We start from the raw sequence: 18525 nt of genomic DNA, 5'->3' as shown, positions 1-18525 counted from the left end.
TGCTTTCTACATAGTTTACAACAGTCATTATGCATCATGCTCGAAACCTTAAAATATTTTACCTCAATTATTTCAAGTACTTACCAGCATTAAAAATTCCTTATTAATCTGTATTAATTTATTTATATTTATTGCAGTTTATAAATGCATAAGTATATCATGTAAAAAGCAAAGAAAACAATTGGGTGGGCAACTGCCACCCTGGCTCACCTGTGGCTAGGCCACTGATTCAAATATCTAGCAGTATTTTGCCCCACTAAATTCGAGTGCCTTGAAGGTTTTGAACATAAGTTATACCTGTTCCTTAGTCCGATTACCATCTGTCTTTTCTTTTCTTACATGTAGTGCAGAAGCGTTATGTAAGATTAGTTTCCAAGACAGTTATTGATTCCATTGCCCCTGAAAATACTTTGTATGGTCTCCTAAGTTTGCCGCATTAGTTTCAGATGAATAAAACTTGGAGGCAGAGGTTTTGAGAAGTTGCTGATGGAACTCAGAATAGGGGTAGATAAGGCCAGTTGTCTAAAGCATATTAAGGTTTATAAGGCAGCAGTTGAAGTTCAAAAGTAAAGTTCTGGTATGGGGGGTTTGACATCTATTTTGTCAATGGACAGTCACTCAGGAATAGTTCTGCCTGGTGAAGAAACTGTTATTCCCATCCTCTTATTGTCCTGACTCCACAGGTACTTTTTATTTGTTTATTGTCCTGCTTTCACAGTGGTCCTGCCTGACAAAAAAACCTTGTCTCTTTCTGTTTGCTAATGCTGTTTTCTTGCTTTCATTCTGCATAGTTTGTTTACTGTTCTACTGCCAACTGGTGGTTGGCCTGCACGTTCACTGCTTCTGCGCTGTCTCTGAAGAGTTAACCTCTGACTTGAAAGCAGAGAACCCTGGGAGTTTTCCTCACATGTCCAGTCAGCTGAGCTTGGCCTGTGCGCTTCAGCAGCTGACTTGCTATGCCCTAATCCTGCAGAAGAATCCTTTTTACCTATCTTTATTTTCTGTGGCCCAGACTGCTTCGGTTGCTCTTTTCTCCAGTTTATTTAAAAAAAAAAAAAAAAAGACTGTTTACCTTTAATTAAAGTTTGAAGTGCTTCCAGCGCTGTCTCTTGGTAGGGAGCTAGAGGCAGTATTGGAAGCGTAAGTGCTTCCAGCGCTGTCTCTCTTAGAGCAGCGCAGGGGCGCCAGGAGCAGGGCAAAACAGTCCCTTGCTCCTGGCATTCAAATGTAAGGTATCAGGAGGGATTGAGAGAGTCGGGGAAGCAGGTGGGGGCGCCACAGTAGTGTGGACTCTTTTGGGTGAGTGGGAGGGAAAGGAGGGGGGGGGGGGCACCAGCCTGATTTTAGAATATTTTAAGGAGTTTGGGGGTAAGGAGGGCAGGGCCCGACAGGGCCTTTATAAGATATTTTGGGGAGGAGGGAGGGGATGACCCCCACTGGCTCATGTAGTTACTTGTTCTTTTTCATTTTTGACAGTGCTACTTATACGGATATAGATATCACAGCAGAAATGGACCAAAACCGTCCATCGAGTTTGCCAGCAAGATCATGGAAGCATCTGCCGCGCCATGCAATTTGCCCCATACCTAGCAGCCTCTCAGACCATCAAGCCAGGGTCCTTGTTGGTTGCTGTTTGAGTCCAATTCCCATCACCTCTTGCCATTGCAGCAGAGAGAATGATGGAGTTGCATCAGCCGTATGAAGGCTTATTGGTTAAGGGCAGTAACCGCCACATCAGCAAGTTACTGCCATACACTCTTTTCTTCATTTCCATCCTCTAACTTTTAGGGATCCACAGTGTTTATCCCATGCCCCTTTGAAGTCTTTCACTGATTTAGTTTTCACCTCCTCCTCCGGAAGGGCATTCCAGGCATCCACCACCTTCTCCGTGAAGAAATATTTCCTAACGTTGGTTCTGACTCGTCCTCTGGAGTTTTATTACATGCCCCGTAATTCTACTGATTTATTTTCCTCTGAAAAGGTTTGTCGATTGTGCATCATTAAAACCTTTAGGTATCTGAAGGTCTGTATCATATCTCCCCTGCACCTCCTCCCTTCCAGGGTATACATTTTTAAGATCTTCAATCTCTCCTCATAAATCAATTGATGGAGACCCCCCCCCCCCCACACACACACACCATCTTTGTTATAAGCTGTATGTGCGAATTGAACTAAAGAAAAAAATGGTTCCAATTTAGACACTTTTTTCCTGACTTCTCTCTTGGTTGCTGCTTAAATTTTGGGCGGGCTGGCTAGGTGGAAAATACATTGGCTAGCTGTTATTTTAAAGTCCAAACCTGTGATTCACTGGGGTACCCAGAGTGCTGGTTTCTCCTAGATAGTTGGGGGAGAGTTGAAACTGTTGCACAGCTGGAGCTTTCTGGTTTGGGGGCAGGCTTTCTAAGTACATGCTGACCTGGATGGGACACTGACCAGAGGCATTTTACCAGAGTTCTGCAACAGATAAGCTTAAGAATACATAATAAGTAATTTTCTTCTAATTGTTTCCTAAATATAATGCTTTTCTCACTGTGGGCTGGGACTGTTCTTGCGTGTGGCAGGTTTGGTGTTTTTTTTCAGTAGAGCTTTTAGTTCTATCCTTTAAAGATATCCGGTTAAATAGCGCATTATCTGGCTACATAAGGCCGGATAACTTTAGACCTGCTCAGAAGCAGGTCTAAAGTTATCCTGCTTACATCGATGGATATATCCAATATTCGGGTAGGTTAGCCGGATAACAACTCCTCCCTGGAACACCTCTGAAATGCTCCTTTTTTATCCGGCTAAATTAAAGCTGGATAACTACTATAATTTAGCTGGATAAGTGGCAGAATATGCCACATTTGCTAATTAGACAAGTTGTGAGTTACCCATCTAAATGACTTTTGGATATTGACTTCCCGGAGTTACTTCTGGCACATCTTTAGGATAGTGTGTTAAGATGTGTCCTAGCTTAGGCTCTGAGATCTGCTCAGGATACTCTTCTCTATATTCATTTATTGAAGGAATTAGGCATGTTAAAGACCTGGAAACTTTTTTTCATGCATTATTCCCAAGCTTTAGAACTCCATACCAAGGAAAGCTTAACTGGAAAAGATCTGTTTGGTTATTAAGCACCTGATAAAAAGATACGCGGTAACTTTCAAAATGACGCACGTGCACACGTGCGTGTGCCGGCTTGCGCACATGGACGGTCCGATTTTATAATATACATGTTATAAAATCAGTTACTCATGCATACATGTGCGAACGATTTTATATCTACGAATGCATGTGTGCCTAAATGCCATCTCGAGTACGTAAGGGGGGGATTTTAGTAGATGTGCACGGTGATGCTAATATCCATTTTCCCCAGTTAAAGTATACGACTTCCATACTCTCCTAGCTAGCCTGCTTTTCTTTTCCTCTACCTGCCTCAACTCTTAAAACCCCGCTGACTAGACTAGATTTTTTTTATTTTTCTACTTACATGCCATCCATAGCTGAAATAAAGATATGCGGATAGGGACTTTGTCGCGCGCTTGTGCATGTCAGAGTTACACGCTTTTGTCATTGGGAACATCAGGAATGCCCATGCCCTGCCCAGACCACACCCCCACCCCGCCCCTTTTTCACAAAACATTTTTTAGCCATGTGCTGGGAGGATACGCATGTGACTGTGGGCCTTTTAAAATCCGCGTTGCTCACATGCATCCGAGTCTCGCACGTCTCCTGGTTTTGCAGCAAGCAAGCCTTTGAAAATCTACCTCATACATTTTTAAAGGTGCTTTTGATGTTTGCTGTTTATAATATTTTTCTTGTTTTTATATTTTTAATTCTGTTTCATAATTATGTGTTGCTTATTTTTAGAGAATATATATTTTAGCCTGTTAGGTCTTTTATTTATTTTTGTGTGTTATGTGTTGGATGTTTATAATTTTGTTGTGCACTGCCTTGGGCATTTATTCGGTCAAAGTAAATAAAGCACCAAAAAGGTACTTTCAATAGATTTGAACAGCTCAAGACCTAGAGATTATAATGTGAAGCTCAGGGGTGGCAGTTCAGAAGGCATTTGAGAAAATACCTTTTCACTGAGAGTTTGGAGAACACCTGAAACAGTGGCATAATTCAAGCCTTGCATGGGATACACTCAAAGGGGATAATTTTTTTAATTTATGATTTGAGGTTTCAAATGACATTACTCTTTTTTAAATTTTCTGTTTATGCATTTATAATATAATATCGAGCATAAACTTGAAAGGCAATACATGTAATAGTACAGCAATAAAGAGAATAAAAGGAAAATGAGGAAATACATAACCAAATACCATGTCTATCAAGCCCACAATATAGTGATCCAAGATTTACAATATCCATGGGGAATCTATCACAAATATTGAATCTAGCAAGAATAGGACAGCATATCATTTATAAGAGGTCAAATTGCTACTTTATGGAGCTCATTGAACAGAAACCGGAGAGGAGCTAAGCTGTCCCCCAACTTTATTGGATAGAAAAGTTATTAATTGAGAAGTTTGAAAAAACAGGTAAGAAACCCCATGGTACTTTAATTAGACATTTACATGGAAATTTTAATTCAAATACCCCTAATTCAAGAACTTTGGGCTGCAATAACAAAAACTGACGTCTTCTCCTCTGAGTTTGTTTTGAAAGGTCTGGAAATATTTGAACTTTGATTCAGAAAAAGTTCTGTACGATGAACAAAATATTTTTTGAAAATCCATTCCCTATCAGTCTCAAGCAAAAAGGTAACAATCAAGGTTGAAGATGTTGCCACATTTTCATCACACATCTCCAAAATTTCTGAAATATCCAAGTTTGGTGGTTCAGGAGGTAATAAAATATGCAAATCATTACTCTCCAAAGAACCTTTCTTCAATGGAGGGATGCATTTATTTATTTTATTTATTTAAAATCTTTTCTATACCGTCGTTAAGTTATTTACCATCACAACGGTTTACAAAAAGACACATACATTATCATTAAATATTTCAAATAGATAAAACGTTATAGAGGTGCCAACAATGATCCGGTTACAGAATGTAGTCTTATATAAAAATATTTGATAAATTGTTTGTTTTGTCCCTGCAATACATGTAATATATTTTAGAAATTATAGGAAGAGTAGACTCCGGGATCTTAAGTATTTCCAATAAATACCTCCTCCATGTCCTTACTTGAAATATGGGGAACTTTAGGAAAGTTAATGCAGTGTAGATTTCTCACCACATTTGATTCTCTAGTTTAAACTGAAGTTGCTGGTTTTCCTTGATTAATGCTTGATCTGTGATGGTGGAGCTCTCTAAATTGAATTTAAAGGATTCCAAAACAGCTTTATGCACCTAGATTCTTTCTCAGTGTTGTTTAACCGAATAGCTAGATCATTTACAGTGTTAGTGATGGAATTAAACTGAGCTGTAATATTTGAATTCAAAATATGAATTGCTTCCCAAATTGTCTCAAAATTGAAGGACCCCAGGGTCTTACCAATTCTGTGATTTGAAATGATGAGTGTTCAGCTGAGCTCTCAATGGCCTGCTGCAAAGCAGCTCTTGCAGCAATCTCTCTCAATTCCTGAGAGATCTCCAAAGGGGTTGAAACGCCTTCCTCCAGTGTTGTAGTCTCCAGAGGAGACTCGGTGAGGGCGCCCATCTCCAATGCCTCTGTCTCATCGTGGCTGCTGGGTGCATCTTTCAGCGGGGTTAACGGGTGGCGACCTCACCACCGGGGATAACAATGTCAGTAGCTCAGCGACGGGTTCAGGCTCATCTCCCCCCATCCCCCCCGAACACCGACCAACGAGCCTTCTCCCGGTTTTACAACTCCCCGTCGAATCTGGGCGTACATAGGGTCCACCGATGGAATGAGAGAGAGAGCATCTGAAACCAACCGCTCTCTTGCCCTTCGCTTGCGGGCAGAAAGTGGCATTACGTAAGGCAAAAGAGTGACCAAGAAAAGAGACGCTTCAGCTCAACTCGCTAAGATGCCATTTTGGATCCAGGAAACTTAATCTGATCAGACAACCACTGACCCCAAATGAAATTACTCTTAATTCAGAAAAAAGAGGATTTAACATCCTATGAAGAATTATAGGAAAAATTATAGTAATTAAGTATTGCCTTCATTCCACGAAGAGGCAGAGAATCCATACGCCAAATCCCCCCAAAAAAGAGGAAATAAAATAGAAAATTCAGGGCATCGCTGAGAATGAGGGGTACTTTGCTAGCCACATACTTTGCAGATGCAAAGAACACGTAGAAAGGAGATGCATGGGTTTCAAAATGAAATCCTCACCCATACTTTACTTTCCCTACCCTGGCCCCCAGGCCTTCTTATACAGTCACATACATGGAGGAGTATCCGTTTTCATACTGCATTTTTATATAGTTAGTTTTACCTGTATAAAAAATTTTGAAAATTACCCATAAAGGGATCTTGATTAGGGGCAGAAACAGAAAACCGTAGATCGAGTAAGACCTGTGACAGCACAGTAGGCAGAGTGGATGGAGCAAGTGGTCCTTTTCTGCTGACATCTCCTATGATTCTATATGTGCTATATTCCCAAATGCTTATATATACATTTTTCTTTTACAGGCACTAGGAAACTTCTATTTTCTTCACGAATCCTTGAAGAACATCCTCCAGTTTGATTTCAAAGGTAATCCATCCTTTTAATCCATAGAAAATAGTAAACTCTGCAAAATCTTTTCTGTCAAGAGTGACTAAAGAGTATGCCAAAATAGTTCTGATAGTTCTGCTCGTAATTATTTTCTCTCCAGGTTTTTTTCTTCAAAATATGCTATTTCTTAAAAGGTCTTGGCCAGTGCACTTGCTCATCGATGGTGCTGTGCACTGACATGTGGAAGGTCCCTGGTTTGATCCTCATGTCTGGTCTGCTGGATCTGGGGTGTGAGGGGGAGGGAGCTGAGGTCATCACTCATTCAGGGTTTCTGAAGGAGCCCTGTGACTTGGCCCCTGGTCCAGGACAGTCACTGTAATGACTAGACTAGGTACGCTTGGGGGAGGGGGAGATTAATAGAGGAAAAAAAATCCCCACATGGTTGCAAATGACCCCACTCCAAGTTCCAACGAAGCTGGAGGTGCAAAGTAACAGGAGGGGGGAGGGGGGGGGGGGAAAGAGCTCAGAATAAATTACTAAAAAATATTGATCTATTTTTAAACCTAAAAAACATTTGAAGCATTTTTCATATGCGAGTCATAATGGACAGTAATTTCTTAGAGATCCCATTTTTATGTTGCAAATATTAGAAAAAGTACCAGGCAGTTTGGACAGAGTTGCTAAATATTCCAAATGGAATATCTTTCTATTATCTTTTGTTTATTTTAATTAATTGCATTTGATCTATTGTAATCTATATTTGTTTATTTTTATTTATTTTAATCTGCTTTGATTGGGTTGTTTGACTTGGGAAAGCGGAATACAAATGTTTTTGGTCATAATTAAAAGAAACTGTCATTTCTAAACCTTTATTTCAAGGTGCTGCTTCAGTAATGTAAAAATTTTTTTTAACACTCATATGATATAAAAAGGCACTGGTTAATTTCAAGTTACATTAGCTGATTAGCATATTTTTCTAAATGTCAACTGACTGTTCATGTATTATATGAACCTCATTTAGACTATTGAGCCAGATCACATTAATCCAGTTTCTTACATCACATTAATTTGAGACGTCATTGAAGTGGCAATAACTGCGAAGTGAACTAATTGCTCTAATTTATACAGATTCATTAATTTTTTTTTCCTAGCAAGACAGAGCCAGATTGCGTCTGTTCTTGTAATTGGGAGTATAGTGTCTTCCTGCAGTAAAATACTCAAATGGCATTTCTATATATAGTGAAATCAGAGGTTTGGCCAACAAAAATCATTCTAGCCATCAGTATCTAGTTTTCATGTTTTTTGACACTCCAGGAAAATTTCATATACAGTATTAAAAAAAAATCATTAACTTTTATTCAATTTCTGAACAATACTGTACGTTTTTTTAAAAAGTGATGTGGGAACTTTTAATGAGAAATCAGCTTGTACACCAACTTATTCTCCTCATCTGCAAATGATTAATAGACACTGAGCATTAATGGTCAGAATTCGTAATCACATGAACTGTGAATGGGATTGATTCATGAGAGAAATTGCCAGCCTGTTAAATGCATTTTCCCGAACCCTTCCCCCTCATTCTGCACTTACGGTACATATGAGCGATTTCATGAAGAAAACTGAATTCATTGTAGTTAGAAATGTAGTTATAGGAATGGTCATTGTAGTATGGTTTGGAACTGGTTCTAGTTGGAACCTTTTACACACATACTATTCACATTTTTTAGATCACAGAAAGCTCTAAGGGGTCTTAGGAGAACTATGATATGTGATCCTATCAGCAGGTAATATATACCTTGTTCCCAGAATGATGTCACGATTATCCACCAATTTTCTTAACACTGCAAAAAATGTTTTCATACATGAATTCATCCTAGAAGAAAACTGGTCTAAGAATAGACAAATCGAAGGTACAAAGACTATATGAATGTTATATAAAAAGTATCCAAAATAATATGATATTTGTAACATTTTCAAAAAGTAGCTCTATGTACTATTGAAAATTTCACATATTTATCTAAGAATCAAATCACCCCCAAAAAGGTGCATAGACAGTGCCAAATAATAAGGTTCTACAAGAAGGCAAAGTGAAGAAAAACTTGTTTAATGTGGAGTATCAGCAAGCCGTGAAGCGTGCGGTGTCTTTGAACTTCCACCAGACTACTCAATCAGTTACCGCAATTTAGAATGTTTTTGAAGAATTTTTTTTAACAGCAAATAAAATCAACTTTACAGTCCCACACGCCCGATATCTGCTGATGTTTCAAAAATGAGTGCATCAAGGGCTAGATAAAGAATCATTACTCGTCTGCAAATCGGACTGGCTGATTGAGTAGGCCGATGGCATCTCAAAGACACGGTTTGCTGATACCCCACATTAAACAAGTTTTTCTTGACTTTGTCCTGTTTTAGAACATCATCTAAGAATCAAACAGGAATGTTACTATTACTTAACGTTTGGCTGGTTGCGGGATGGCCCCATGACCTCTAAAATAGGCCCTGCGGCCAGAAAACCCTGGTGCCATTTGCAGCCTTCTGCCTTAGGAGTGAAGCTGCCCTCCTAAGCCCAGCAACAGGTCCCTCTGCCTTGCAGTGCGTGTTGCTATCCTATCCTGTGCCTTTCCTTCTTGTCTTCTCATTGTTCCTTTGCTCCTTGTCTCCTTGTTGCTTCTCTGCCTTGCTATACCTTGCCTTACCTGTCCATCCTGCCAATGTCCTGGTCCCCTCTGATTTTTCTTGTCCATCCGTCTCTGCCTGCTACCTGGTACTGACCTCTGTTACAGATCCTGACTACTCTCTTGTCTGCCACCTGGTATTGACCTTTCCTATGGACATGACTTTTTATACTCTTCTTGCCCTGACTTTGGCTTGTTCTTGGATCTTGTCTTCTGGCGGCCAGCCCTGACTATTGCCCGTACTTGGACTCTCTCTGACTGCTCCTTAAGGAACACTCGCCTAAGCCCTGCTGATCTCTGGAACCCAAAGGCTCAACCTGCAGGGAACGGGGCTGGTATAGGTGAAGCTCCAGTCCCAGTAGGGGCATGTCTGTGGTGTGTTAACCATGCTACAACCCAAGGGCTCATATCTCTGACAGTTACTATTTGTATTTGATACCAGTGGCCTACACTGTAGAGCCAGCCTGAATATGGCATAGAAGGATATATACCTTTGAATTACCAGTCTATACATAAGAACATAAGAAATTGCCATACTGGGTCAGACCAAAGGTCCATCAAGGCCAGCATCCTGTTTTCAACAGTGGCCAATCCAGGCTACAAGTACCTGGCAAGTACCCAAAAACTAAGTATATCCCATGCTATTGATGCTAGTAATGGCAGTGGCTATTTTCTAAGTCAACTTGATTAATAGCAGGTAATGGACTTCTCCTCCAAGAACATATCCAAACCTTTTTTTAAACCCAGCTACACTAACTGCACTAACCACCTCCCCTGGTGACAAATTCTAGAGTTTAATTGTGCATTGAGTGAGAGAGAATTTTCTAAGATTAGTTTTAAATGTGCTACATGCTAACTTCATGCAGCTGTATGTCAAGATATAAGGCTAGAATTGGATGCATAATGTTTGTAAGACAGATTTGATAGATAACATGAATGGAAAAATAAAAGGAAATATGAGGAATACTAGAAGGCAGCTACAGTTTTTCTCACAAAATATATCTTCCTTCTCCCAAATGGTAAATGCAACCACCCTTGAAACAGACCTATGGAATGTACAGGAAGTACACTGTAGAATGCCAGAAAGGACTTTATTTTGGTGGGGTGGGGGGGAGGTGGCAATTATCTCCTCCATTGGGTGTTTGGCTGAATCAGAACCAGCCTTTATTGGGCTATGGTGCCATAAGCCTTCATTTGCAACTGCCTTGTGTTTTTTTTTTTTTCCCCTTATTTCCCCCCTCCAAACTCCCTCATACCAGCCATTGCAATGATCCTCGATTGTGAGCCTAGAGCTCCTCTGGCACCCTGCAATCATGGAGCTTAAGAGTGGCTACAAGGTGTTGCTATTGCACAATAACTGGGACTCCCCTTGAGTGCTGTAATTGTTGCCTGCATAGCATTTCCAGCTGACTCAGAGAGCAAACAGCTGGCCCAAGAGTTGAATCCAGGTACTCTGGATGGTAGCATATAGTACTTGCCATTGCCACAGAGACCCAAGACTGCCTTAAAAGATTTTAATAGATAATAAGCCAAAACGTAATGCTTAATAAAAGTGACATTTTAATTGGTTGTGGTTGTGAGTGCTGAATACAGTAAATGCCACTCAAAACAATATACTGTCAGGTGCAGTATAAGGTGCATTTGTCCTTAGTAAGGCAAGCACAAACTGATGTCAAGTATACAATGCACTTTTTTGTTTTACAGTTTAGCATTGCCCTTGCTTACGCATTGAAATTTTATATCCTGGTATTATTGGAAACAACATTGAACCAATCTGGGCGGAACAAAATAGTCTGTAACTTCTTAAAAGAATATTATTTGTTATTTTACTAAGCAATTTCCTCCTTGTTTGGGCTTTCAGCTGCACCAGAGCTGGCCTTTACTGCGATATAGAACTATCAACTTTATTTTTAACTTTCTGAGGCAGGTTGTCCCTGTTTCTTCACTGGCTAGCTCAGGGATGGCAGCGACAGGCCTCAGCCAGAGCTCCAAATTGCAGCTTCTTATGGGACTCTGCTCATGTGCGCAGAGTCTGGCCATTAGGTGTTACTCTTGTGTAATGACTATAATTACTTACCACTTCCTTTGGGGCTGTGAATACTGCCTTTTGTGGCAGAAGCAGGACTAGGAATTAACTCCAGATGTCCTACATGCCAGCCCATGCATTTTGGTTTCCTAATTAGAATAATTTATTCGGATCAAGATTTTAATATGTGATTTTTCTCCATCGACAAGCAGAGCTGCATTAGCCATGATGTGGATGATATCGTTCGATGGACATGCTAGAGAGATAAAGTTCCTGGATGGAATAAATGATAGCATTATGGAGCAATTGGTTCAGGAACAGACGAGAGAGGGAGCAATTTTAGATTTAATTCTCAGTGGAGAACAGGATTTGGTGAGAGAGGTAACGGTGGTGGGGCCGCTTGGCAATAGTGATCATAATATGATCACATTTGATTTATGTGATCAAATGTGTCAAATCCACGGCTCTCGTGCTAAACTTTCAAAAGGGAAACTCTGATAAAATGAGAAAAATAGTTAGAAAAAAACTGAAAGGAGCAGCTACAAAAGTAAAAAGTGTGCAAGAGACGTGGTCATTGTTAAAAAAAAAAACAAAAACATCCTAGAAGCACAATCCAGATGTATTCCACACATTAAGAAAGGTGAAAGAAGACAAAATGATTACCGGCATGGTTAAAAGGGGAGGTGAAAGAACCTATTTTAGCCAAAAGATCTTTATTCAAAAATTGGAAGAAGGATCCAACAGAAGAAAATAGGATAATGCATAAATGTTGGCAAGTTAAATGTAAGACATTGATAAGACAGGCTAAGAGAGAATTTGAAAATAAGTTGGCCGTAGATGCAAAAACTCACAGTAAAAACTTTTTAAAATATATCCGAAGCAGAAAGCCTGTGAGGGAGTCAGTTGGACGGTTAGATGATTGAGGGGTTAAAGGGGCACTTAGAGAAGATAAGGCCATCGCGGAAAGATTAAATGATTTCTTTGCTTCGGTGTTTATTTATTTTATTTATTTATTTAAATTCTTTTACTATACCGATACTCAAGACGAGGTCTTATTGTACCGGTTTACAATAGAACAAGGGAAAACCAATTAACAACTATATAGAAGGTAAAGTTACAATAAACAGGGAGCGAAAACATGGGAGATGGAAGACAGGAAAGATATATTAACGATAACAACTGGAGAGTGATACAATAATCAACGAAAAAACAATAGGGTAGCAAGGCATAACATAGTATATCCTGTGGAAGGTGGAGACATGGGGAGGTAAGCAGGGGGGGTGGTGTCAGGGCAGGGACTAGAGTGGGGGGGGAGGAGTTAGGGAAGAGGTCGGAGGGTGAGAGTCAATTTTGGTTGATAGAGGTTACTTCAACGGTAAGCTTGTGTGAACAGCCAGGTTTTCAGTTTTTTTCTGAAGGAGAGATGGCATTGTTCCTGGCGTATATCTGGGGGAAGCAAATTCCAATGGAGCGGACCCGCTGTTGAAAGAGCTTGTTTATGAATGGAGTTGTGAATCGAGGATTTGTTAGGGGGGGCTTTGAGCGAACCTTTGTAGGCGGATCTAATTGGCCTTGCGGAAGTATGTAATTCGAGGGATGGCGAGTTGGAGTGTGGATTGCTGGTAGACGGATTTGTGGATGATAGAGAGAGCCTTGAAGAGTATTCTATATTGGATGGGTAGCCAGTGTAGGATTTTTAGGATTGGAGTGATATGGTCCTTACGACGTGTGTTTGTAAGGATCCTGGCCGCTGCGTTTTGCAGCATCTGTAGGGGTTTGGTAGAGGAGGCGGGGAGACCGAGTAGTAGAGCGTTGCAATAGTCTATCTTTGAAAACAGTATGGCTTGAAGCACTGAACGGAAATCCTGGAAGTGTAAAAGCGGTCTTAGTTTCTTCAGGACCTGTAGCTTGAAGAAGCATTCTTTGGTTGTAGCGTTAATGAACTTTTTAAAGTTCATTCTAGAGTCGAGGGTGGCCCCAAGGTCTCTAACCTGGCTTGCTAGTGGAGTAATTGTATTATTAGTGAAGAGGTTGTTATCGCTAGGGGAGATAACCATGAGTTCTGTTTTGGATGTATTAAGGACCAGGTTGAGACTCGAGAAAAGAAGGTTGATGGTGTGTAAGCAGTTGTTCCAAAACTTTAGAGTAGAGGAGATGGGGTCCGAGATGGGGATTATGATTTGCACATCGTCCGCGTATATAAAATGGGTGAGGTTGAGGCTATTGAGTTTACTGAAGAGGATGTTGGGGAGGTACACACATACTGGAGAAGGTTTTCATGGGTAATGATTCAGATGGACTGAACCAAATCACGGTGAACCTAGAAGATGTGGTAGACCTGATTGACAAACTTAAGAGTAGTAAATCACCTGGACCGGATGGTATACACCCCAGAGTTCTGAAGGAACTAAAAAATGAAATTTCAGACCTATTAGTAAAAATTTGTAACCTGTCATTAAAATCATCCATTGTACCTGAAGACTGGAGGATAGCTAATGTAACCCCCATATTTAAAAAGGGCTCCAGGGGCGATCCGGGAAACTACAGACCGGTTAGCCTGACTTCAGTGCCAGGAAAAATAGTGGAAAGTATTCTAAACATCAAAATCACAGAACATATGGAAAGACAATGTTTAATGGAACAAAGTCAGCATGGCTTTACCCAGGGCAAGTCTTGCCTCACAACTCTGCTTCACTTTTTTGAAGGAGTTAAACATGTGGATAAAGGTGAACCGGTAGATGTTGTGTACTTGGATTTTCAGAAGGCATTTGACAAAGTTCCTCATGAGAGGCTTCTAGGAAAAATAAAAATCATGGGATAGGTGGCGATGTCCTTTCGTGGATTACAAACTGGCTAAAAGACAGGAAACAGAGAGTAGGATTAAATGGACAATTTTCTCAGTGGAAGGGAGTGGGCAGTGGGCAGTGGAGTACCTCAGGGATCTCTATTGGAACCCTTACTTTTCAATATATTTATAAATGATCTGGAAAGAAATACAAGTAGTGAGGTAATCAGATTTGCAGATGATACAAAATTATTCAGAGTAGTTAAATCACAAGCAGATTGTGATAAATTGCAGGAAGACCTTGTGAGGCTGGAAAATTGGGCATCAACATGGCAGATGAAATTTAATGTGGACAAGTGCAAGGTGATGCATATAGGGAAAAATAACCCATGCTATAGTTACACAATGTTAGGTTCCATATTAGGTGCTACTACCCAAGAAAGAGATCTAGGCGTCATAGTGGATAACACATTATTGAAATCGTCTGTTCAGTGTGCTGCGGCAGTCAAAAAAGCAAACAGAATGTTGGGAATTATTAGAAAGGGTATGGTGAATAAAACGGAAGATGTCATAATGCCTCTGTATCGCTCCATGGTGAGACCGCACCTTGAATACTGTGTACAATTCTGGTCGCCGCATCTCAAAAAAGATATAATTGCAATGGAGAAGGGCGACCAAAATGATAAAGGGAATGGAACAGCTCCCCTATGAGGAAAGACTAAAGAGGTTAGGACTTTTCAGCTTGGCAAAGAGATGGCTGAGGGGGGATGTGATAGAGGTGTTTAAAATCATGAGAGGTGTAGAACGGGTAGATGTGAATCGGTTATTTACTCTTTCGGATAATAGAAAGACTAGGGGGCACTCCATGAAGTTAGCATGTGGCACATTTAAGACTAATCAGAGAAAGTTCTTTTTCACTCAACGCACATTTAACTCTGGAATTTGTTGCCAGAAGATGTGGTTAGTGCAGTTAGTATAGCTGTGTTTAAAAAAGGATTGGATAAGTGCTGGAGGAAAAGTCCATTACTGCTGTTAAGTTCACTTAGAGCATAGCCACTGCATTAGCAACGGTAACATGAAATAGACTTAGTTTTTGGGTACTTGCCAGGTTCTTATGGCCTGGATTGGCCACTATTGGAAACAGGAAGCTGGGCTTGATGGACCCTTGGTCTGATCCAGTATGGCATGTTCTTATGTTCTTATGTTCTCTAAACTTATAGATCTTTTATTCTACTGAGCATGTGCAACAGTTCCGGCTCAGGTGTTGCCTTTTGAGCTCCCTCAGTCTTTTTTCATCCAAGCTTCAGTACGGATGTGTGCCCTATCTCTCTGTCTTCATTTGTGTCTTAATCTTTAAATATTTTCAAATTCTAGATGCCTTGCTGCCTCTGCATCCCCCCCAATAGCACTTTTTAGTGCTATTTAAAACATAATAAAGACAATTTTATTCTCTTCACAAGCTGTACAGTTCCAAGAAGCCCACTGTAAGTAGCTTCAAGGACTGTACATGTATATGTGGTAGTAAAATGTCCATTACAGATGGATAAGTCATTTGTTACCACTGCCTGGGACTGAACCACAGCTGCAGCTGGATATCTCCATGCTCTCAAAACTTCAGGGCCTGGAAAATGAAGGAACTGTGTAAGTTCTCAAGAACCCAAATTAGTCTTCTTCTATGAAGAAGAAGAAGCCGGTATACACCAACATCTCAAAAAACAGACACACACCTTCTGTTCAGTATCCATATATAAAGAAACAAAAAGATGTGAATATTATCAAATTCCAAAAATACAAACATTTTCTTAACATATACTTATATTTTTCCAAGAGGGATTGTGTCAGATTTCAATGCTGCTTGCAATCTGCAGTCTCTTGCCTGCAATGGGCTTCAAACTGAAGTCTTATTAATGCATTCTTTTTTCCATCATATACAATCTCCCTTTATTTTATAGTGAAAAATCGTGTGATTTGTCCTTTTAAATTTTGTAACGGGAAGGGTATGTTTGAAGATAGTATTTTCAAAGTTTGCTGTATGAACCTGAGATCGGGATGTTTATATCCTTTAAGGTGAAAAGCTGCCCAATAGACAATTTAGTTGTGATTTAATGTAAGAGGTTGGTATTATAACATATTAGGGTTTACATTCTTTATTATTTGTGTTCACGATATTCCTCTGAAGCACTGGTGATGTTGGGGTTATCTTCTTGGCATGTGGAAAATGTCTTTTTTATAATAACAATATAATGGAATATAAAATTAATAGGGTTTATAGTAAAATTTTTATATTTTTTCACTATAAACTCAAGGCACTTGATTATTTGTGTAAAGATAATTTCAGATCAACATCTTGGAACTGCAAATGTTCAGATATGTTCTGACAACTTTCACCCATCTCCTCCAAGGGAGAAAAATACTCATTCAAATCGACAACCAGTTAGCCATGTTCTATGAGAACAACCAGGGCAGCAGAGGGTCATGGACTGTTTTCCAGGTGGCAGTAAGGTATGGGAAAAGGCATGCAACTATCAAGCTGTCCTGCAAGCAACCTACCTTCCAGGGATTTCCAACACTTCAGCAGATTGCCTCAGCAGAGTATTCAGACCACATGAATCATCCTTGCAAAAATCAACTGCTGATAGACTATTCAGTCTATGGGGACTTCCAGTGATTGACCTCTTCACATCAGAAGAAAACAGAAAAGTGGAAAGATTTTGCTTCATTCTTCCTAGTAATTTCAGATCTGCCAGGATGCTTTTCCGATCAACTGGAATTCAGATCTCATGTCATTGCTAGCCAGAACAGTACAAAAATTATTCAAAGATCAGGATTGATGCTACCCGTAGGGCAAGCCCCATGGGTCCACACCGTCGGGAGGCAGAGCAGACTGGGAGATGGAGGCCGACTGGAGCTTCACCAATACAAGCCCTCCTTCTCTGTAGGTTGAGCCCTTGGGTGCTGGGGCCAGCTGGTCTTAGGCGGGCCTCCATCAGATGAATCCCAGTACATATTGAGGTAGGCAGCCAGGGACCAGCAGAGGTATCGGAGGGACCTAGGCAGATCTGGACGAGGCAGGAGTCCAGAGGCCCGGGTGGCAAGGATGGACCAGAGTGCAAGGATAGGTGACGCCCGGGCAGTAGAAGGCCGAAGCCTAACAAGGCCAAGTCCAGAGGCGAGTTCAGGAACAGGCTGGAGTCGGGGCAGGTGGCAGTGCTAGGCAAGGTACAGTGGAGGAAAGGTCAAAGCCAGTAATCAGTCCTGTATTCACTTATCAACAACAAAACCTCCGTTGCCTTGTACTGAAAATCACTAACAACCAACCATCAAGGGAACTCCCTGATGTGTGGTGATGTGCAGCAGCTATATGCGGGGCAACCACTCTTTGATTGTCTCATTAAATAGCTGCTGTCCTTATTCTTCAGATTCTTTATTCTCTATATTTTATACTTTTTTTGTTTTTTATTTTTTATCTTGATGTGCTTTGTATCTTATATGTGAGGTATCCTCTCCCCGGCGATCAACCCGACCCTAGGCGTTTTCGCTACTATTTCTATATACTTATCAGTTTCCGTTGATGCTTGGTGAGCTTCTACCGCTGCTAAGGGGTCGGGGGCTGGGGCATGCAAAGGTATGGTTTGCATATCTAATACAGCTATCCAGTAGCCCTCCGACCCATTTAATAAGGATCGATCCCTTGGGGCAGATCGATCCTTATTAACTGAAGAAAAAGGATGTCTGTATCATATGAACTTTCCTTCCCTCAACTTAGCAGCTTGGATGTTGAGTGCTCGCTAATCACCAAATTCACCTTACCTAAGGAAGTTAAGAACATAATAGTGTACATTTACCTTTAAATCCATAAGCTGTCTTCTAGGAGAGCTTATGATTTAAAGGTAAATGGTTCTCCACATGGTGTCAAGAAAGTTCCTTAGTTTCATTTTTTATGCGAATGAAAAGAGCTACTTAAGTACTTGCTCTCTCTTTCTTCCAGGGGTCTTAGTACCTCATCAATGAGAGTTCATCTCAGTGCTATTGCAGCTGCCCATATTCAAATTGATGGTAGGCCAATCTTCAATCATCTGTTGGTATCCAAGTTAATGAAAGGTTTATGGCATACTAAACTTCCAGTTATAAAACTACCTGTACCATGGGACCTGAATGTGGTTCTCGCACAACCAATGAAGCCTCTCTTTGAACCATCGGAGTCGATTTCTCTCAGATTTCTCCCATGAAAGTATTTTCTTCTAGCAATCACATCAGCCAGAAGAGTCAGTGAAAACCAGGCTTTTGTTCAGTGTTCTCTTTTATATGCAATTCTTCTAATATAGAGTGGTACTCCCCACACACACAAAGTTTCTACTAAAAGTAGTTTCAGCTTTCCATACCAAGCCCATCATATTACCGACATTCTTTCCAAGGCCAC

The 18525-nt window shown here is 40.5% G+C and overlaps 1 protein-coding gene across 4 annotated transcripts in view; it reads left to right on the top strand.

Annotated features, from left to right (window-relative positions):
* INPP5A (inositol polyphosphate-5-phosphatase A) overlaps positions 1 to 18525 on the top strand; it is a 1124564-nt gene that overhangs the window by 536170 nt on the left and 569869 nt on the right. For all 4 annotated transcript variants that reach the window (XM_029609984.1, XM_029609981.1, XM_029609982.1 and 1 more), the window contains one exon: positions 6595 to 6658. In XM_029609984.1, coding sequence (XP_029465844.1) covers positions 6595 to 6658 — 64 coding nt within the window. The remainder of the gene's footprint in view (positions 1 to 6594; positions 6659 to 18525) is intronic.

Source organism: Rhinatrema bivittatum, chromosome 7 (assembly GCF_901001135.1).
Source record: "Rhinatrema bivittatum chromosome 7, aRhiBiv1.1, whole genome shotgun sequence".
In the NCBI taxonomy this organism is placed as follows: domain Eukaryota; kingdom Metazoa; phylum Chordata; class Amphibia; order Gymnophiona; family Rhinatrematidae; genus Rhinatrema; species Rhinatrema bivittatum.
Note: the sequence above shows the minus strand (reverse complement) of the source record. Positions and strands in the feature narration are given on the sequence as shown.